Below are 18,709 nucleotides of genomic sequence, written 5' to 3' on the forward strand. Positions count from 1 at the left end.
GGATGTGGAACAGTATGTACATAATTGCCTGCCTTGTGCTGCCAACAATCCTGACAGACAGGTGAACAAAGGGCCCTTGTTCCACCAAAGGATTGCAGGCCCATGGGCATGAATTCATATAGATTATATTGGGCCCCTCCCTCAGACAGCAAAAGGGAATAAATACTTCCTGGTGATTGTAGACAGTTTCACTAAATGGGTTGAAGCAATTCCCGCTAAGGATAATACTGGGCTTACTATAGCTCGGGTATTAATAGAACAGGGATTTTCTAGATGGGAAACTCCACAGGGAATAGATTTGGATCAGGGATCACATTTTGTAGCAGAAATAGTACAAGGTGTGTGCCAAGCCTTCGGTATCAAGCAACACCTGTGTATTGCAGGACACCTCCAAAGTTCTGGGCAAGTAGAGCAGACTAATTGCGCAATTAAAACCACCCAAAGAAAAGCTGTAGAACAACAATAAAAAAATTGAGATGTGAAGTTACCTTTGATCTTAATGACCCTGAGATGACCCCTAGCAGCTCTCTGAGTCTTCCCTTACAAGGCTATGACAGGGAGAGACATGAGACTCCCTGAACAATGGTGGGTGGTAGATGTTCCAGAGGGAATGCAGAACAAGGTTCTAACTGATGCTACAACAAATGCTAACAACAGTTGCTGGTATCCAGGTTGTAGATGTATTGTTCTAGAGGAAAAAGCAATCATTTGGTCAGGGCAGCGGGGGCTGGGGCTGTGACAGGGAAGGGGTAGAGAGGAGGGTTGCCTGCCCCTCCAGCGGGGGAAAGGAGTGGGAGGGGGGTGCAGCAGGGAACTCTATGGCCAGCCGGCAGCACAGGCATGGTGGCTGTGCCCTCAGGAGCTGTTGGGGGGCAGGGGAGGGGGAGAAAGAGTTGTGGGGGAGAGGGGACCCTGGCCAGGCTGCCTGGCAGGGCACAACAGCCTGGAAGCCTCCCCTCCTCTTTCCTTCAGCCAGCGCTGGGGCTGGACATGCTCCGCTGCTGCTTGCATGAATTGGAGTCACTGTGCTCTGGCCTGGTCAGGACAGGGAGAGCTGGGGCCCCTCCAGCAAGGCTGGAGTGGCAGGGGGCTATAGGTCGGGAGTGAGGGGGACCAGCAGGGCTGGGGGGCTGTGGCTTTGGAGTGAGAGGCCCAGGGGTGGGACAACTGTGGGTTGGGAGTGCAGGGCATTGGCAGTGCCAGGGGGCTGTGGGTCTGGAGTGAGTGGGGAAGGGTACTGTAGTTTGGGAGTGAGGGGCATTGGCAGAGCTGGGGTCAGTGGGTCAGGAGTGAAGGGCAGCAGCAGGGCTGGGAGGCTGTGGCATGGGAGTGAGGGGCAACAGAATGGGCAGGGGCAGGGCACCAGCATGTCACTGCCCTGCCATTATCATATCCCACCTCCCCCATATAATATGTTATTGGGTTTGCTGGTGTGTGTCTGACAGGATGTGCGTGGCAGTATTCATTTTGTTATAGGCTGAGTACAGACAGAACTCAGAAGGCTGAAGTGGCAGCAGTTGTGCAAGTATTAGAAATGCTGAAAGGGAAGCAGAGTGAAGTGATTATTGTCATGGACTCAGATTATGTGCACAAGGGTCTCATCCATCTCCCTTGGTGGATGACTACAAATTTCACAGGAATTGATGGTTCTGAGATCAAACAAAAAAACATACTGGCAGAGATTAGAGTGCTTAGCAACCAACTATGAGACAGTCATAGTAGTCAAAATAAAAGCACATAATAAAAAATGGTCCACTGCAGTGGGGAAACAAGAAGGCAGACAGAACAAGAAGGCAGACAGAAACAAGACGGCAGACAGACTAGTTAAAAAACCCATGGAAAGCTGTACCCATTCATGCTCAGGTGAAAAAGCAGACCCAAAAGTAAATGAGGAAGATCAAGAAGGAGTTCTAGCATTACAGGGAAGGAAAGAGATAGATGATCTGCTAAAGCAGTAACCCCTCTTCCTCCTCTGTCCAGCCTAGTCTGTGTGGCAGGCTTCCTGGCAGCAGCCTTGCTTGCTGGCTAGGAAGGGCTCGGAGCAATTGGGGGGGCATTCCCACCAATCACATGATGGCAGGGGAGAGGCTTGTCCCACCCCTACCCAGGGGTGAGGTGAAGAGCCAGATCTGAGAGGGGACTAATCCCCCCTCTCTCTGAATGGTTTATTTGCAATCTAGGGGTGGAGCCTCTGGAGGGATAAAAAGGCAGCATGCCCGGCACATGGGTGGCTGTGACGAGGGATGAAGAAGAGGGCAAAGAAGAGCTGGCAGAGCTGGCCAGTGGGGCGGAGCAGTTGCCCCAGAAGAGCCTGAAGAGACTCACCGGACGGGGAGCAACAAGCGGCTGCGTCTCCCAGCCCCGTTGTGAGGGAGCATGGCATTGGTGCACAGCCGTTACACAGAGGGCCTGGGAGGCACCGAGACCCTGGGAGCTTCACAAGGCGGCTCATGTCTCCAACCCCCCTGCATGAGGCAGGGTGAACGGTACACAGCCGGTGCACAGAGGGCCTGAGTCCCTGGAAGCTGCAGGAGGTGGCTCAGGTCTCCAACCCCCAGCACGAGGCCGGGAACACAGTGCACAGGTCAATGCATGGAGGGTCCGAGAGTGGCTCGGGTCTCTAACACCGGGCACAAGACTGGGACCACGATGCACAGGTGGTGTACGGAGGGTCCAGGAATGGACTAAGGCCCTAGGAGCCTCACAAGGCAGTTTAGGTCCCCAACCCGGCATGAGGCCGGGTGCACTGTGCACAGAGGGTCCGGGGAGTGGACCAAGGCCCTGAGGCTACGAGGACAGCTCAGGCCTCCAATTTGGCACAAGGCTGAGCATGCTGCATATAGAGGCCATCAGTGCATGCAAGATGCACAGGGCCAAGAGAGGACCCAGGCCGGGAATGCCCTGAGCAGTGAAGGGATGAATAGGGCTGCAGAGAGTTGTGGTTACCTGGGAAGGGGATTCCCACAGTGTTCTGTGGCTAGCAGCTGGAGGGGAAACCCTGAAGGGGAGGGCCCTGGGTTGCAAGATTCCCCTAGTGAAGCAATTCAAACTGGGTTGCAGAGGCCTGTAATTCTTTTCTTTTCCCTCTCTTTATCTGTGGGCACTGCTATGGCTCCAGGGCTCCAGGGCTGTTCTTCTGTTCTTTTAGATATCTAGCTTTTCTATCCGTTGTTTCTGCATCTCATATTTTGTGAACTGCACCTCACGCTTTGTAAAGTGGCATTCCATTAGAATATAAAATTTGCATAACTTTTAATGAGACTCTTGCTTTGACCACCTTTTGATTCCTCACCTGTATATAGTGTTTGCATTGACCTGTATATAAGCTGTTTTAGCTCCTATATCTTATGTGTAAATATGTTAACCCTATAACTTTTATATCTTATTAAATTTGTATATAGTTAAGTCTTAACACGTGTCCCAGCCTTGTGCTATAGGGGAAGGAGGGAAACTGTGTGTCATAGGCAGTTTCACTCCTCAGCGCACCTGCCCTGCTAACGTTCCCTTCATTTGGAGTGGGGAGTATGTTATTGGGTACCACCTGAGTTGCATCTGTTTTCCCTAACCCTCTTCACAGGCCATCTGGGATCTGCATTCCCTCTTCACTCCCCTCTGTTTCTTTCCACAATCTCATTTCCAGACCTGTCTGAGACAGCAGGGGTGGCTTCAGTGTTTGATCTCTGAGCAGGCAGATCCCTATTTATTGGGTGACAGCAGTGAATGGTTTTGCATTCTGGGACTGTGGCAAAACTTGATGTGGTTTGATAATATTTCCTAGGTACATGTGAGAGGGTTGTATGCTTTGGTCACCAAGGAAGCATACCAGGAAATAATAAGAACCTGCAGAGATAAAATTAGGAAGGGAAAGGTAAAGAATGAGCTGTATCTTGTGAGGGAGGTTAAAGACAACAAGAGGTGGTCCCACAAGTATTTTGACTGGAAAAGAAAGACCAGGAAGCTGTGGTTTTACTATTAAATAGCTAGGGGAAACTTTTAACATGAGCCTGGGTAGCTCAGTTGGTAGAGCATCAGACTTTTAATCTGAGGGTCCAGGGTTCAAGTCCCTGTCCAGGTGATAACATCTGCTTTTGAGGGTCGGATTTAACAATCTGCTCAGGTCCCTTTCAACCCTATCAACTATGATGTTAACAGAAGATGCAAATATGGTGGAGCTACTTTGCCCCAATCTTCACAAAATTAAACTGCAGCCAGACACCTAATGCCTCAGTCTTCACAAAATTAAGATGCAACCAGATACCTAATTGGGATTATTTGGATAAGAAAGAGGACAAGCTGAGGGATGAGATAACAAGAGACAGTCAGAGTATTTGATGGGTCTGAATGGATTAAAGTCAACAGGGCTGGATGAACTTAATTCCAGGGTCCTGAAAGAATTGGCAGAAGAGATCTGAACCCTTGGCAATGATCTTCATGAAGTTGTAGAAGATAGGAGAGGACGTGCAGGGCTATGGCTGCCCCTACCTTGGTACTGCACAACAGGTATGCTCCCCTCACCACGTATGATGAGGCTCCGATGGAGACACTGGAGGAGGAGGTGGGTTGTCAGTGAACTACCACCCCCAAGAGGAGATGCAGGGTGGTAGTGGGGCACTCCTGCAGGGCACTGAGGGACCCATCTGCCATCCAGACCCCCTAGCCCGTGAGTTTTGCTGCCTCCCTGGGGCCCGCATCTGGGATATTGCAGAGAGGATCTCTAGGCTCGTCTGAACCTCTGGCCACTACCTCATGCTCCTCACCCATGTGGGCATGAATGACATGGCCAGGAGTAATCTGGACCAGGTCATGAGTAACTACAGGGCTCTGGGGGCTGGGCTCAAGGGGTTGGGGGCACAGATAGTCTTTTTCTCTGTGCTCCCAGTTGCAGACCATGGACCTAGGAGGGAAGGATGTCTCGAAGAAGTGAACTGACAACTCCAGCAGTGGCCGTACCAACAGGGCTTCGGTTTCTTTGACCACAGCGCACACTTTAGGGAGAGAGGACTCCTGGGAAGGGACAGAATTCACCTCACATGGAGAGGTAAGTCCCTGTTCTTGGCCAGACAGCTGATCTTCTAGATAGGGCTTTAAACTAGATGGCTGGGGGATGGGGGAAAACTGACTGGAGCATGCCTGAGTTCTGGCACACAACAAAGCTCCAAAGTTGGGGACACCAGGAGAGCCACTCCTGCAAGATTTGAGAGAATGGTTCTCCCTCAGCATGGCAGGAAATCAAGAGTCTCAAAGGGAGGACTCAGGTACACTAATGCCAGGAGCATGGGGAACAAGCAGGAGGTAGCCCTCCTACCCTCCAGTGGGCATTATGATCTAGTAGGGATTACAGAGACCTGGTGGGACTCCTCACATGATTGGAATGTAGCCATAGAGGGCTACATGCTGCACAGAAGGGACCTAGTAGGGAAGAAAAGTGGAGGTGTAGCTCTCTATGTGAGGAAGCAGTACACCTCCTTGGAGGCCGACATTGGCTCCAAAGAAAATCGGTTCAAAACCCTCTGGGTCAAACTAAGGGTGGGGGGAGGGTGAGAGAGACCTAACTGTTAGGTCTATACTACAGACCACCAAACCAGGAGGAGGAGCTTGATCTGGTGTTCTCTCAAGAATTGGTAGAGGCTGCGCACACACGGGACATGGTTGTCATGGGTGACTTCAATTACCCAGACAATTCTTGGGAGGAACACTCAGCTAAATTGGATCAGTCGCATTGCTTCCTGACCTGTATCAAAGAGCTCTACCTGACTCAGGAAGTGCATGGGCCAACCAGAGGTAATGCTCTCCTAGACTTGGTCTTGGCCAAAGAAGACGATCTGGTGAACAACTTGAATGTAGAGGGTAGCCTGGGTGACAGTAACCACAAAACCATTATGTTTAGGATTGAAGTTTTGAACTTTAAAAATGTGAATGTCAGTAGGCTCAGGGCAACAGTAGGGGAAGTGCTGTGGGGCCAGGGACCGAAGGTGAAAGGAGTACATGAAAAGTGGTTGTTCCTCAAGGACACGATCCTTGAAGCCCAAAAGAAGTCCATTCCCATGCAGAGGAAAGGTAGCAGAAGGGCTGGTAAGAATATAGGTTATCCATAAGGTGCATCTCTACCCTGCCTTGGTGAGATCAGATAACATCAGTGGGGTTGAGACCTCTCCAGTAGCCCTTGGGGCAGGGAGCTGTGATGGAGATGGGACTGCAGCAGGCTGGAAGGGCAAACTCTCTGGTGCCTGTGGGGAATGAGTCTTTTCCCTTTCACCCCTCCATGCCTGGTTGGGCTACTGGCATTGGCTCCAGTGGTGATAAGACCAATTACTCTCCCCAAAACCAGTACCCCCAGACCAGGATTGTTGAGCCCCCAATCCTCAGAGGGCTGAGTGGAGAGTTGGGGGGTGAGGGAGGGCTGAGGCAACTGCTATAACTGCCCATCTAGAAACAACTCTTCTCACAGGGGAGGTGCCCTTGGACAGGCTCCCCAAGTGGGGATGGGGGCCTGTGAAACTTTGCTCTCTGCTGAAGACACAGCAAAAAGGGCCTTGTTTTATGGAGACAATTTAAATGAGTTCAGTTTCAGCCTCCTCCATTCTACCCCATTGACTGCACCTCACTGTCTGATGGTGAGGAGTTATGCTATGAGGGAAACACTTATTTTGATTTGGTTTATTTTGGCTCCTTTTCAGCCTTGAGGGTTAAAAAATCTTGGGCACAGGGATGTTTTTTTCAACCTCACTACTACCACCCAAGGTGAAAATGGTCCCACCTCAATGGGCTGAAAAAAAGCTTTGACCCATATACTTCTGAAACATACTGTCTTCTTTTCTTTCGGACCAAGGCATCAAAATCAGTGAGCAGGAGCAGATCTCAAACATTTTGCACGAGTTGTTTCCTAAGAACTGGAGCAGGATGGAATAGGCTCTCACTTATGCATGTAAGATTTCTTAGGCCACTAATAGGTGAATTAGCATCTGGACCTTAGTTCTTATTGCCCCAGTCCTGACTTGTCACCCAAGGTCCCTGCACCCATTCAGTAGAGGCCCAGCCCTGACCTACATTTGCAGAGTGGGGTATACTTCGGCTCTTCTGCCCGGCGCAATTTTTTGCTTATGCTCCATCACAGTGACAAGTGTATGAGGTTTCAGGGGGATTCAGGGCTGGGAGCTAGAAGGTGCTGAGGAGGAGGCAGGTCACCCACTGAGTTCCTGGGCAGCCCCTATGGAGAAAAGGGAGCTGTTCCTGTGTGCCACAGACTGTATACGGGACATGTTCCCAGTATTCGGCACTTATATTCTGCATCCAGTGTCTTTATCATGCCTATCCTAAACATGGGTATCCCTCATGTTGAAGTCCTGGTGGCTATAGCTTGTCCTGCCTACAGAGGCGAGTATGAGTAGGAGCCCTGTGTACAGTCAAAGATCTTCCAAAGCCTAAAAAAGCCTATTGTACTGGCATAGTTAAGGCACACCAGTTTCTATAACTAACAGCACAAGGGACAGATGGATCCAGCATCCCATCCAGCCTCCTTTGCTTCCTCAGCCTGAATGGACATGATCCCATTTACAGCAGGGTGGGCTGAGGGAAGCGTTTGATAGCCAGGCTTTGAATTCATGCCTTCTGGAGACACAGAAGGTGACCCTAATTGACCTGCCACCATGCTCCCTTCTCCCACTCATCAGCATATTCAGCCTCTTGTAATTCAGTGTGTAATAGGCAGCTTCAAACCATGTAACACAAAATCCAATTCCACTTTCTGTGGTGAAGTTCAACACAAAACAAACCCTCTCTCCTCCAAAAAATCAATGGTAATTCAAAAGTCATGAGGTTTATTTTTTAATGTAATTTAGAGAAAGTTGGGGCTGTTTTCTGAGTTCTTGAACTTCTCTGTTCAGGAAAGATAACAGCAGGTGCTCTTTTTGCCCCTTCCAAAGTCCAAAGATTGGGAGTGTAACAGGGACTCAGGCAGGAGCCCTGTTACTAAGGCAGGATTGGGCACAACTGACCCGACAATGCACCCTGCCAGGTGGAGGGAATTACACACCTGGGGCAGGACTGGGTGATTAGCTTGCCACGGCTGGTATATATTCAGTGGTAGAACAGATACCTTTTGCTTTCCGGCACAAGAAGAGTGTGAGGGATGGCCGAGGCCACAGACGGTGGAGAAAACCAGGAGCCCGCCTGCCGACCGGGAAAGACGCCAAGACTGCGGGATTCAAGACTTGACGACGCCAGTCTAGAGGCAGGCTACGTACTTTACGATTCCAGTGGCTCTAGTGAGTTGTGGTGAGAAGCGGGACTTTGCAGAGCAGGTGGCCAGGGGACCCCTGAGTAGAGAGAGAGAGGCATCCCGGGACAACGGGCAGGCAGGAAGATCCCACGCTAGCCCTGACCCTGACCCTAGAACTGCAACGCCACTGAGAGCAGCAGCATGAGAAGCAGAGGAGCAGCCAAGACTACTCCGAGCAAGAGGCAGATGCGAGAGACGTGAGGAACACGCCTTGCTAACAAGATAATTAGTGCTTAGAACGTTGAGCACTTCAATGTAACCTGGAAGTATAAGGTGCCAAGTTATGTTTGGCAATTCTGATGTGGCTAACTAATGAAATAATTAGCGAGGTTACTGCTACCGTGCAACTTCACTTTGGAAAATAAACCTGCACTATGAGCATGTACTATCTGGGTGGCGTTTATTGATCACTAGTATTAAAATACAACTAATACCTCCTTCATTTCCTTTCAATCCAAGTCGTGGCAGGCAACTACTGAAGGGAGGAGGAGCTAGGAACCTGCACCCGCTCACAGGGAGATCAGCTGATAAGGCAATTGGTGAAAGGATGAAAGTAAGGACTGTCCCAGGGGAGCTGGGGTTGTAGGAGGGCCCCAGGCCAAAGGAAAGCCTCGCTTACCTTCCGCAGAGCCCGAAGAGCAGGAGGAGACATGCACAGCAAAACCACCATCACGGCTGGTCAGCCACGCTTATATTCAGCTGAGGCTGGGCAGCGTGGGCGGGAGACGCCGCCCAGTGGAAATAAAAAGCTGTCCCAAGGATATGGCGGGGCGGCAGACGAGCGGAGGCTCGGGGAGGGAGCCCTCACCCAGAGGGGCTCAGCTGCTGCGTCAGGCAGCGTGGGAAGTCGGGGGCAGAGTCAGGAGAGCCGGCAGTGAGGCCAACAACAGAGCCGACAGAGTAGGCAGTGACGCTGGCAACAGAGGCAGCAGTAAAGCCGGGAGCGATGCCGGCGGAGGAGCAGGCGGCGACACCTGCAGCCGGGCTCACAGAGAAGCCAGGAGAGAGGCTGGCAGCGAAGCCGGCAAAGGCTCCAGCAGCAGCACCTGCAGCAGAACCGGCAGCAGTGCCAGCGGAGCAGCCGATTACAGACGCAGGGAAAGCATCGTCGGGCAAACCGGCGCTGGGATCAAAGAATGAGACTGCAGTAAAGCCTTGGAGAGGAGGCAACAAGGCGTGGCCAGCAGGGACCCCATTGGGTGTCGCCGGAGGGCGGCCGAAGACCCCAAGGAGGGACGGAACAAGTGGCGGGCGGGGCGCCCCAGAGAACTACCGTAAAAGGTGAGCCACCAGGGCTGAGTAGCTGGGCACAGGGGGATCCTCGGGGCCCATAGGCCCGGGTACCCTTCGTGGCCTCCTGGCCCAGTAGCCTTAGTGCTTCAGCTATCACGGTGGTGGGAAGTGCACGTTAAGTCACAGGGATAGGGCGTTAGGAATTCAGATTGGTGGAGCCAGGTTGGAGGACTTCGAAGTCCGTGCATCAAGACACGGCCTGAAGACACTGGCACGTAGCTGGCAGGCCGCGGGAAGAGGTCGGGTAGAGCCAAGAACGCCTAAGAGCCAAGAACGCCTTGGGTTGCCCGAAGACCGGCAACCCAAGGTGGTGAGTGGCCGGGGTGTAGGGGAGGTCGGAGCCCTGTGACTGCCTGCCGGGCGGCGCGACGACCCTGGAGGCTGCCTTGAAGGGGAACCCCTCCACTGAGTTAACATTCAAAGTTGTGGCAGGAGAGTCAAGGGGCTCCCCTGATGTCAGCTGGGGTGGTCTTTGGGGTCCACCCGCAAGCCCAGGACAGGCGCGATCAATAGTACAGGCTAAGGCTGCACGAGAGCGCCTAATCGAGCAGAGGCGGGCACAAACACCATGTGCTGAGATAAGTAATTAACCTACCTAATCTTAGCAACAAATAGCTTCAGAAATAGTAGAGAAAGCTAAATGTTTACAATGGGAGATTCCAATGTTCCTGTTTTTAACCCAAAAGGCTGCTCATGCACCTTCCATCTGCTTCCCATGGGAAAGGTGAGACCTGCTACAGAATGTCCCTCCTTCAGCCTCGCCATCCTCCTGTCACCCAGCAGAGTGTACCTACTTCTCAGAAAACCTTGCTAAATCATCCCTGGTGTACGTTCTTCATTGTACAGCACTGTGTGGATCTCAATGATCCCACCGGAAGGTGAGGGGGGCTGGGAAATCTCAAAGTCCTTTGGGCCTGGAAGAGGCTCTGGCCCTGGTCCATGCCCATTTTACAGCTCTGAAGAGGAATTAGAGACCTACCACTGGACCATCATGTTAAACCTGGGGGTTTTATTAGAAGAGAAGCCATTATAGACAAAGAAATGTCAGGGGATAGCAGCAGCAGCAGGCATTTGGCAGCGTAGAGTTCTGGGGAGACTGAAGAGCAAACCTGATGAATGAGCTCTGGAGGAAGCAGCAGCTGCATCTTGCAAAGACCTGATGGACACAAGCACATCTGGAAAGGGTTTATGTGGGAGTAAGGAAAGGCAAGGTCAGGATACAGCACAGGGAATGCTTTCCTAATAAGAATAAACATCTTATTTCTGTAATCCAAGAGTCTCACATACCCAAACCATAAGAGCGTCAGAGAAGATAGAGCTGGAAGGGGACATGAGTCACTGGATATCAGTCAACTCAGTTGTCTTGGGAGGACACCACTGTTCCACCTGGAGAAATTGGGGGTTCCCAGCCCATGAGGAGGATGTAGGTTCTAAGACTGCTGCCATGAGGAGGATGAAGAGTCTCTCCAGAGATGCCCCCATTGCCCAAACTAACTCTGCCTGAGGCCTTTCCCAATCACCACAACTCTGTCTCTATGGAACCTACTCTGGAGCCAAAATCTGCCCACTTCCTGAGTGGCAAGGAGCAGATCTAGGACCCAAGCCAACACTGGCATACCAGCTTACAGGGGGAGTTTTCTCTCAGCCCCCGCAATCAAAACATGAGGCTTAGTCAATACTACAGTGTTTCAGGAGGGATAAGAGTGGGTAAATCTCTCTCTGCACTCAGCCTAGGGATGAAGCCGCTTGCTCAAACATAGGCAGCAGTCAGTGCAGAGGGTGTAGGTGTCCCCGAAGCCCATCCACACTGCTGGCTGAGTTATGGCTGAGTTACAGCCTCCTGCATGTGGAGGTGCTGGTGCCGAGCAAGGTGGGAGGGGCGGGTGAAGTTCTTCCCACACTGAAAGCACTGATGGGGCTTCTCCCCTGCATGGCTGCGCTGGTGCCGGGCCAGGTGGGAGGAGTGGCTGAAGCTCCTCCCACATTCAGCACAGCAGAATGGCTTTTCCCCCGTGTGCACACGTTGGTGTTTTGCCAGGCTTGAAGGGCAAGCGAAGCTCTTCCCACACTCTGTGCAGCTGTGGGGACGCTCCCCAGAGTGGACACGCTGGTGCTTGGCCAGGTTGGAGGGGCAGCTGAAGCCCTTTCCACAATCCGCACAACTGTGGGGATAGTCCCTGGAATGGATGCGCCGGTGCTGGGCCAGGTTGGAGAAGCAGTTGAAGCTCTTCCCACACTCTGAGCACTGGTGTGGCTTCTCGCCTGAGTGGATGTGCTGGTGCTGCAACAGGTGGGAGGAGCGGGCGAAGCTCTTTCCACACTGGAAGCACCGATGGGGCTTCTCCCCTGAGTGAATAAGGTGGTGCCGGGCAAGGGTTGAGGAGTGGCTGAAGTTCTTCCCACACTCAGCACAGTGGTACGGCCTCTCCCCTGTATGCATGCGTTGGTGTCTGGCCAGGTGTGAACGGCAAGTGAAGCTGTTCCCACACTCTGTACAGCTGTGGGGACGCTCCCCGGAATGGATGCGCTGGTGCTGGGCCAAGTGGGAGTGCTGGATGAAGCTCTTCCCACATTCAGCACAGCGGTACGGCCTCTCCTCCATGTGCACGCGTTGATGCCGGGACAGGTCCCGTTGGAAAACAAAGCTTTTCCCACAATGGGTGCAGCAGTGGGGGCGCTCTCCAGAGTGGATCTTGCGGTGAGCAGCCAGAGTCGAGAGATGGGTGAAGCTCTTCCCACATTCAGCGCATTCACGCAACTCTTTGTTATGCATGATCTTGTGCAAGGCCAGGTGCAATGGGCAGTCAAAGGTTTTCCTGCATTTGGGGCAGGAGTGGACTGTCTCACTGTGCTTAGTGGTGAGCTCCTGCTGCCCTTTGAGGCCCTCCCCACCAGCATGGTTTGGATTCAGTCCCTCCTGCTGGTGAAGCTTCCCCTTGTGGATCGCTGCATCTCTCAGCTTCTCAAATTCTTCCCCACAGCCTCGGCTTTTTCCTGGCTCTGTTCCAGCTCCAATCTCACACCCAGCTGGAGCTGATACCTCATTTGCTGCCTTGTTTTCCCTCTGCTTATGGAGCCCGTGCTGACTCTTGTGCAATTGACCTTCCTCAGGTCTCGGAGAGTCTTTCTCCCCTGATATCCCTGGGGATGTCCTCAGTAGCTCTAATTTTTCAGGCCTTTCCTCAGGAGGCAGCTCCTCCGCTCTGCTTAGCACCCCGGCATCTGCTGTGTGGAGAAGGAAAAACAAAATTATACTGTCTTGCTGGAACATGGCAAACTGCTATTCACGGTGCTGGGATGGGTCTCAGAACAGGACAGGGCCTTGGCATTTGTGTTTCTTTAATAAAATGAGGTCTATCTCCTGGGATGCCAAGTCCTTGGTGCAAGAGAAAGAAAGACAGGTAAGTGTACTGTGCTAATAATCCCTTATTCAGTGGACTTCACAGACAGTTTCTCAAAGCTTGTTGCATCCAAGCCCCATCATCTCAGACACCCTACAAGGGAAACACATGTGGGATTTGAGTTAGGACAGTAAATGAATGGCTTCATGCTTGAGCTGAGAATGAGACAAGAAGCATATGCTTAAAGGAAAAATGAGGCACTCTAAGGGCTTATCTACCTACCCCACAACACTGGTAGGTCCTTACGGAGTTGATGTTGAGCACTCCCACATCCACCTGACTTGGCTGACATGCTCCAGAGGCCGAAGTTCATTAGTTAGGCTGCTCAGAACTTGTCTCCAGTGCTTGTTCTTGATCTCTTGCACTCCTGAGAGAAGCATCTGGGGACAAGTCCAAAGCAGTTTCATGGGTGGGTTTCTGGAACTGGTCAGCAGGCATTGGTTTATGTGGAGCATTCAGCACTGCTTTCTTCAGGACCATATGCTTCTGTGGTATAGACAAATCCTAAGGGGCTGCTGGGCTTGGTAGGAAAGTCAGAATGTTTTATCCCTCCAAGAAATGTTCTGGGAGGGGAGGATTTGCAACTGATAAGCCAGGCCTGAAATGAACTCTGTGGCTATCTTCTGGAGGGAGCAGAGCTCTGGTTCCTACCTGCCTGCAGGGAAAGATCTGTTGCAGGGAATGAGTCCACAGAGTTATTTTCTAATCATTAGTCCTAGCTATCCTTCCAGGTCATGGAAACTGCATCAGGGCAAAGGCCTTGGGATTAAGTTGCATATGGGCTATGTGTTGGGGCCCAGGGATTGTGACACTGGGGGCTCCAGAGATGGAACAGAAAGGGATATTCTGGTGTAAACCATGAAGTGTTCACAATTCCCTCACCTGCACAAATGAAAACTGTGAATCCTGTCCACCCCATGAAGCCATATAATACAGCCTGAGAAACTGATTAAACCACTTTCTGAATTCCACTTCAAACCAATCATGAGGAACCAATAGCAGTGGGTAGAAGAGCCCCAGTCTTTCTGTTTTTCAACACTAAGGGCTCCCCAGAGCTTCTGCCAACCATGCCAACTTCCATAGGGGATTACAGATACCGTCATACAGGCTGTGATAGAGGTATAGGCACCTTGGGTTGGGGAATAAATTCTTACATTGCTGAGTGAAGATGGAAATTAGAGACCATTGCATCCCAGGGAGACCAGATCTATGCCTAAAATTCAAAACTGCAGACTAGCATTGGCCTCAACAACCCTAATGAGGGGAAGAATGGAACAACTGCTTGTCTCCAAATGACTGAACTGTAGGAAGTAGAAACAACACCTGCTTGTACGCATTATGGAATAACCCATTTGAGGTCAACATCTTGGGGTAGCAACACAGGGCAGATCTGCAGTTTCCAGGTCCCCTATAATTCTGGGTATTGAGCATTTCTGAGAGGGGTGTGGGCTGCAGGGGACTGACACAAGTCACCTGGGCACAGGCCCTTAGACCATGAGCTTTCTCCATGGTTTTCATCACAGACCCAGAGCTCCACCTCCCCTCACCGTGGCAGATCAAGTCAGGTGTTGGGCCTTGATTTCCTGTTTGGGGCAGTGGTTAAAGAGTGTTTATGACTGGGTACTAGATGAAGAGTAACCAACTGGAAAATGAATCCAATGAACTCAAGACTTCTACTAAAGTCTTGAAGGAAAAGGGAAGGTAGACATTTAGAATGAAAGAGAAGGCACTGCAGGGGAAAACCTTCAATAGATGATGGACCTTGTCACCCAGTTAGTGGAGGGATGGTCATTGAAATACAGAGTACCAACCATGCAGTGGTATATAAGGGGTATAAGAAAAATAGAAGCACCAGGGAAGGTGGGGGCAGAGATTCAATGATCTGTGATATACTGGAAAGAAAGAGAAAGCTTTTACATATTTTCAAGGTGTAAAAATGAACAGTAACATTGAAGGCAGACAAGGTTCCTTGGGTGAATTTGATATCTTTTATTAGACCAACCCAAATTTGGGTTGGTCTAATAAAAGATATCATATTCACCCAAGGAACCTTGTCTGCCTATGTCCTTAGACCAACACGGCTACAACCTAAACTCCAGTAACATTGAATACCGTTACAGATGGATAAAATCTCTCTTATTAAGGTAATTCTAGGCAAAGAAATGGAAATGAACTTATTTGTGGTGAAGGTTTAAAGCGAGGACTTATGGATGTGAAAAGAGTTAATGATGGGTGACAACTCATTTTTTATGGAAGAGAATGTAATTCATCATCCACAGTGCATAGGAAAGATTTTTTAATAACTGTAAATGTAACTAATAGCAACATTTCCATCCAGAGGAAGGATGGTCACAGGAGTGGATACAAATGTGCAAGTTTGTAAACACTGTAATGGTATGACACAGTCAATGGGAGTTATGGATAGGGACCAAAAAAAGAAGAGACACATTTTACAGCATGCAAAAGCTTATCCTGTGACATTGATCTAGGCAATTTCTCAGAACAAGGACAATCCTAGAATCACATCCAAAAGAGATGGTCAATAAAGACAAATTGACTGTACAGTGACCAGAAACAGATAGAACCAAAATGAAAGTTTGACACCTTGTGAGAGCAGAGAGACCCAATGCAGTGTACTACTTGATGACTTTGGGCTATTCCCAACAATATAAAGAAACCTCTCTATTCCAGCCTCCCACTCAACAGTTCCTAGTTTGAAGGCCTGTCTTCAAGAAACTGCTTCTCAGCTTTGCTCAGGCTCCCTGCACCTACTGGGTGGGGAAGCGAGCCCACAGGCAAGCCCCAGTTCTGCTGGCACAGAGAAAGCTCTGCTATTTCTCCCAGGCTGGCATGTGCCTAATGTATCCTCAAGCCTCAGTGCGTGAGAGAGAGAAGTCCCACAGCTCCTGCTAATAGACTTCTCTGGTCATAAAATTTGAGAAGAGCCTTGAGGACTCTGACCTGCTCAGAATGGCATGTACAGCGCCATGTCAAAATCTGTAAGGACACTGCATGTCATGGGGATCCTGGTGCTAAGCTAGGACCCATAATTTAAGGTTAAAGGGAAGGGAAAGACCAGGGCCATCTGCTCCAGGGTATAACAAGGTGTTCCAAAGGATGACAGGAGAAAAGGAAAAGCCTATCTGCTGAAGCAGAGAGTCCCATTAAAAAGCACGGCCAGATGAATGTTTTCCACTGACAGACAGTGCCTCTTGCTGCTGGAAAGAACACAATGCTGCTCCTTACCTTCTCCTGAAGAAGGGCTTTGTCTAGGGAACCAGCCTGAGGAGCTTTCATCTGCTGATGAATCCCAGGTCTCCTCTGTGTCAGGGGAATCTGCAGCAGGACAGAGACCTGGAGCTAACTGCACATGGAGACTCAAAAGTTGTTTGGCAAACCCATTTCCCCAACAACTGCACTAGCCCATTTTTGGGCAGACAGGGCTCAGAGCAGGCATGAGAGAAAGATGACTGAATTTGATTGTTGATTTCAAACATTATAGCAGTATAAGGGCCAATGTTTCTCTGTTTCAATGTTTCAATGTTTCCAGGATGTTTCTACTGGGTCTGCAAACATGCAGTGAAAAAGGTCAGGGACCTCTCAAACTAGGGGCTGCCAAGTACCAGAAATAGGAGCCCTGTCCTACCCCAGAAATGCAGTTATAGAGATCAAGGACCTGTCACACCTGAGATGGGTAGGGATAGAGCATATCTCATCCCAAATGCTGAACAGGCACTCTGGTGTGAAGACCCAGGCCCCTGCATACTTACCTAACTCCTGGTGGGATGGTGACTCTTCTTCAGAAACATAAGGTGACTCATCCTGGGGCCTTGGGGTTTCACCTTGTCTTGCCTCCTCCTGGGGCACACATACAGGATGGGACTGCAGCTGCTCAAACCAGGAGTCATGCGGTTTTCGCATTGCTCCAGTTGAAGCCATCTTGTCCAAGGCCATTTCCTTGACCTCCATGTGTACTGTGACCTGGGGACAAGAAAACAAGTCACTAGGGAGCCAGGAACTGGGAGAGATGGGAATGGGAAGGAACATACCCCAGACACATGGAGATGGGACCAACACTATCAACAGTGATCAGGATGAAATGCTCTCACCTGGAACTTCTCATCCTCTGGCTGCCCCAGTTGAAACCCCTCAGCCAGTGTCACTGCTTCAGCACAGGTCTCCACACCACGCCCCCACTCCCAGCTCTGCATCTCCTGGGGCAGGATGGCCAGGAACTGCTCCAGCACCAGCAGCTCCAGGATCTGCTCCTTGCTGCGGCGCTGGGGCTCCAGCCATTGCTGGCAGAGGTCCTGCAGGTGGCAACACACCTCCCATGGTCCCTTGGCCTCTTGATAACGAAAGCCCCTGAAGCGCTGGCGCCACTTCTCCATGGCAGGGAGGTCATCCCTCAGTACCAACTCTGGCAGCTGTGGGGTACCTGGAGCTGGCACAGCTTCAGCAGGGGGCCACAGGACCTGTGGCACCTCCTGCCACTGGACCTCCCAGCGGTGGGCTGGCTCCTCCTGTGGCTCCTTTTTTACTTGCTCTGTTGTCACCCATCTTGGGGACACCCCACCAGTCCTGGCCTGGATAACAGAAAGATCTTTCCCTGCTCCCTCAGGCCCCACCCCAGATCCAGGACCTGCTGGGTCCTGCTCCTCCATCTTCACTGAGGTCTGAACCAATCCTGGGAACAGGAGACCCAGGGCTGGTGCTGGTCCCATCTCAGTAGCCATTTTCTCCGATGGGGTGGCCTCAGTCCAGCTTGGGCTTGCACCCTCACGTATTCACTGCTCACAGATGGCCTGTTGGCAGCATCCTGTCCACTGGGCCACCTGCATGAAAGGACACAACATGGATTTTATCACTGATCAGGGATCCAGGACCATCAGCCACCATCCCATCTCTGCACTCTTCATGCTCACCCACGTAGAGAAGCCACATGGTTGTCACAACATACTCTCAGATAGGGAACAGGGAGTAGGCTGGCTCCTGAAACAACCTCCATTACTATATCCTCACAGCATAAACCAGGGAGCAACCCTGGTACAGGCCCCAGGCTTCTAACACTGCACAGGCACGGAGGATCCTGTACATACCAGAGCGTCTTGCATCTCCATGCATTGCTCCCCTTATACCCTTGCACAGCCCCCACAGCCCACTGTCAGGTCCTACAGGCAGTCACATGGCTACAAGCCCCATGTGGTCACCCCCAGTCCACCATCCCCACAACCCCTTACCCACTGGTCTGGCATATGGCCCCACATACAACTTTACCACAACAGCAGAGCTCCCCTCCCCTATACAGTCCATAACTCACTCCCTCAGAGTCCCACAGTCTGCCATTTCCACAGCAACCTGCATATATTCCCCAGCCTAGCTAGCCTCGTACCGCTCAAAAGCGCATCTTCCCCACAGCTCCCACACTGCAACCCCACAGCCCAGGCCCTAACAGCCCACCATATCATCACACATCCCACCTAGCCCATGGTTCACCTCCTCTCCCCGCTGTATCAGCCCACAGCCCCCTTCTCTGGCAGGCAGCTGCTCCCCCTGCACTCAGCTCCAGCCCAATTGGAGGCAGTTCTTGCAGGGACTGCTTGAGAGACATAGTTAGCTGTGTTAGTCTGAAATCAAGCAGAAGGCAGGGTAGATTTGTACTTTATAGACTAAACAAAGTGAATACATATATATAGCACAAGCTTTTGTGGTTTGTGCTATATATTTTATTTTGGTT

At 51.1% G+C, this 18,709-nt stretch overlaps 1 protein-coding gene and 1 non-coding gene across 6 annotated transcripts in view; one reads left to right on the forward strand and one right to left on the reverse strand.

Annotated features, from left to right (window-relative positions):
- The first annotated feature begins 4,002 nt into the window (after positions 1–4,002).
- TRNAK-UUU lies at positions 4,003–4,075 on the forward strand. Its single transcript has one exon. It is a non-coding gene; the product is annotated as a tRNA-Lys (tRNA).
- A 5,504-nt stretch (positions 4,076–9,579) lies between these two features.
- The window catches only part of LOC102383737 (zinc finger protein 345-like), an 11,372-nt gene continuing 2,242 nt past the window's right edge, over positions 9,580–18,709 (reverse strand). For 3 of the 5 annotated variants that reach the window (XM_025216863.1, XM_025216862.1, XM_025216865.1), the window contains 4 exons: positions 17,082–17,807; positions 16,743–16,953; positions 16,219–16,308; positions 9,580–12,796 (listed from right to left, as the gene is read on the reverse strand). In XM_025216863.1, coding sequence (XP_025072648.1) covers positions 11,391–12,796; positions 16,219–16,308; positions 16,743–16,953; positions 17,082–17,708 — 2,334 coding nt within the window. In that variant the 5' untranslated portion in view covers positions 17,709–17,807 and the 3' untranslated portion in view covers positions 9,580–11,390. Of the gene's footprint in view, positions 12,797–16,218; positions 16,309–16,742; positions 16,954–17,081; positions 17,808–18,468; positions 18,524–18,709 lie in introns of those variants that run through there. The other 2 variants (XM_025216864.1, XM_025216866.1) reach the window with 2 other exon arrangements.

Source organism: Alligator sinensis, unplaced genomic scaffold, assembly GCF_000455745.1.
Source record: "Alligator sinensis unplaced genomic scaffold, ASM45574v1 scaffold639_1, whole genome shotgun sequence".
NCBI classification, from domain to species: Eukaryota; Metazoa; Chordata; order Crocodylia; family Alligatoridae; genus Alligator; species Alligator sinensis.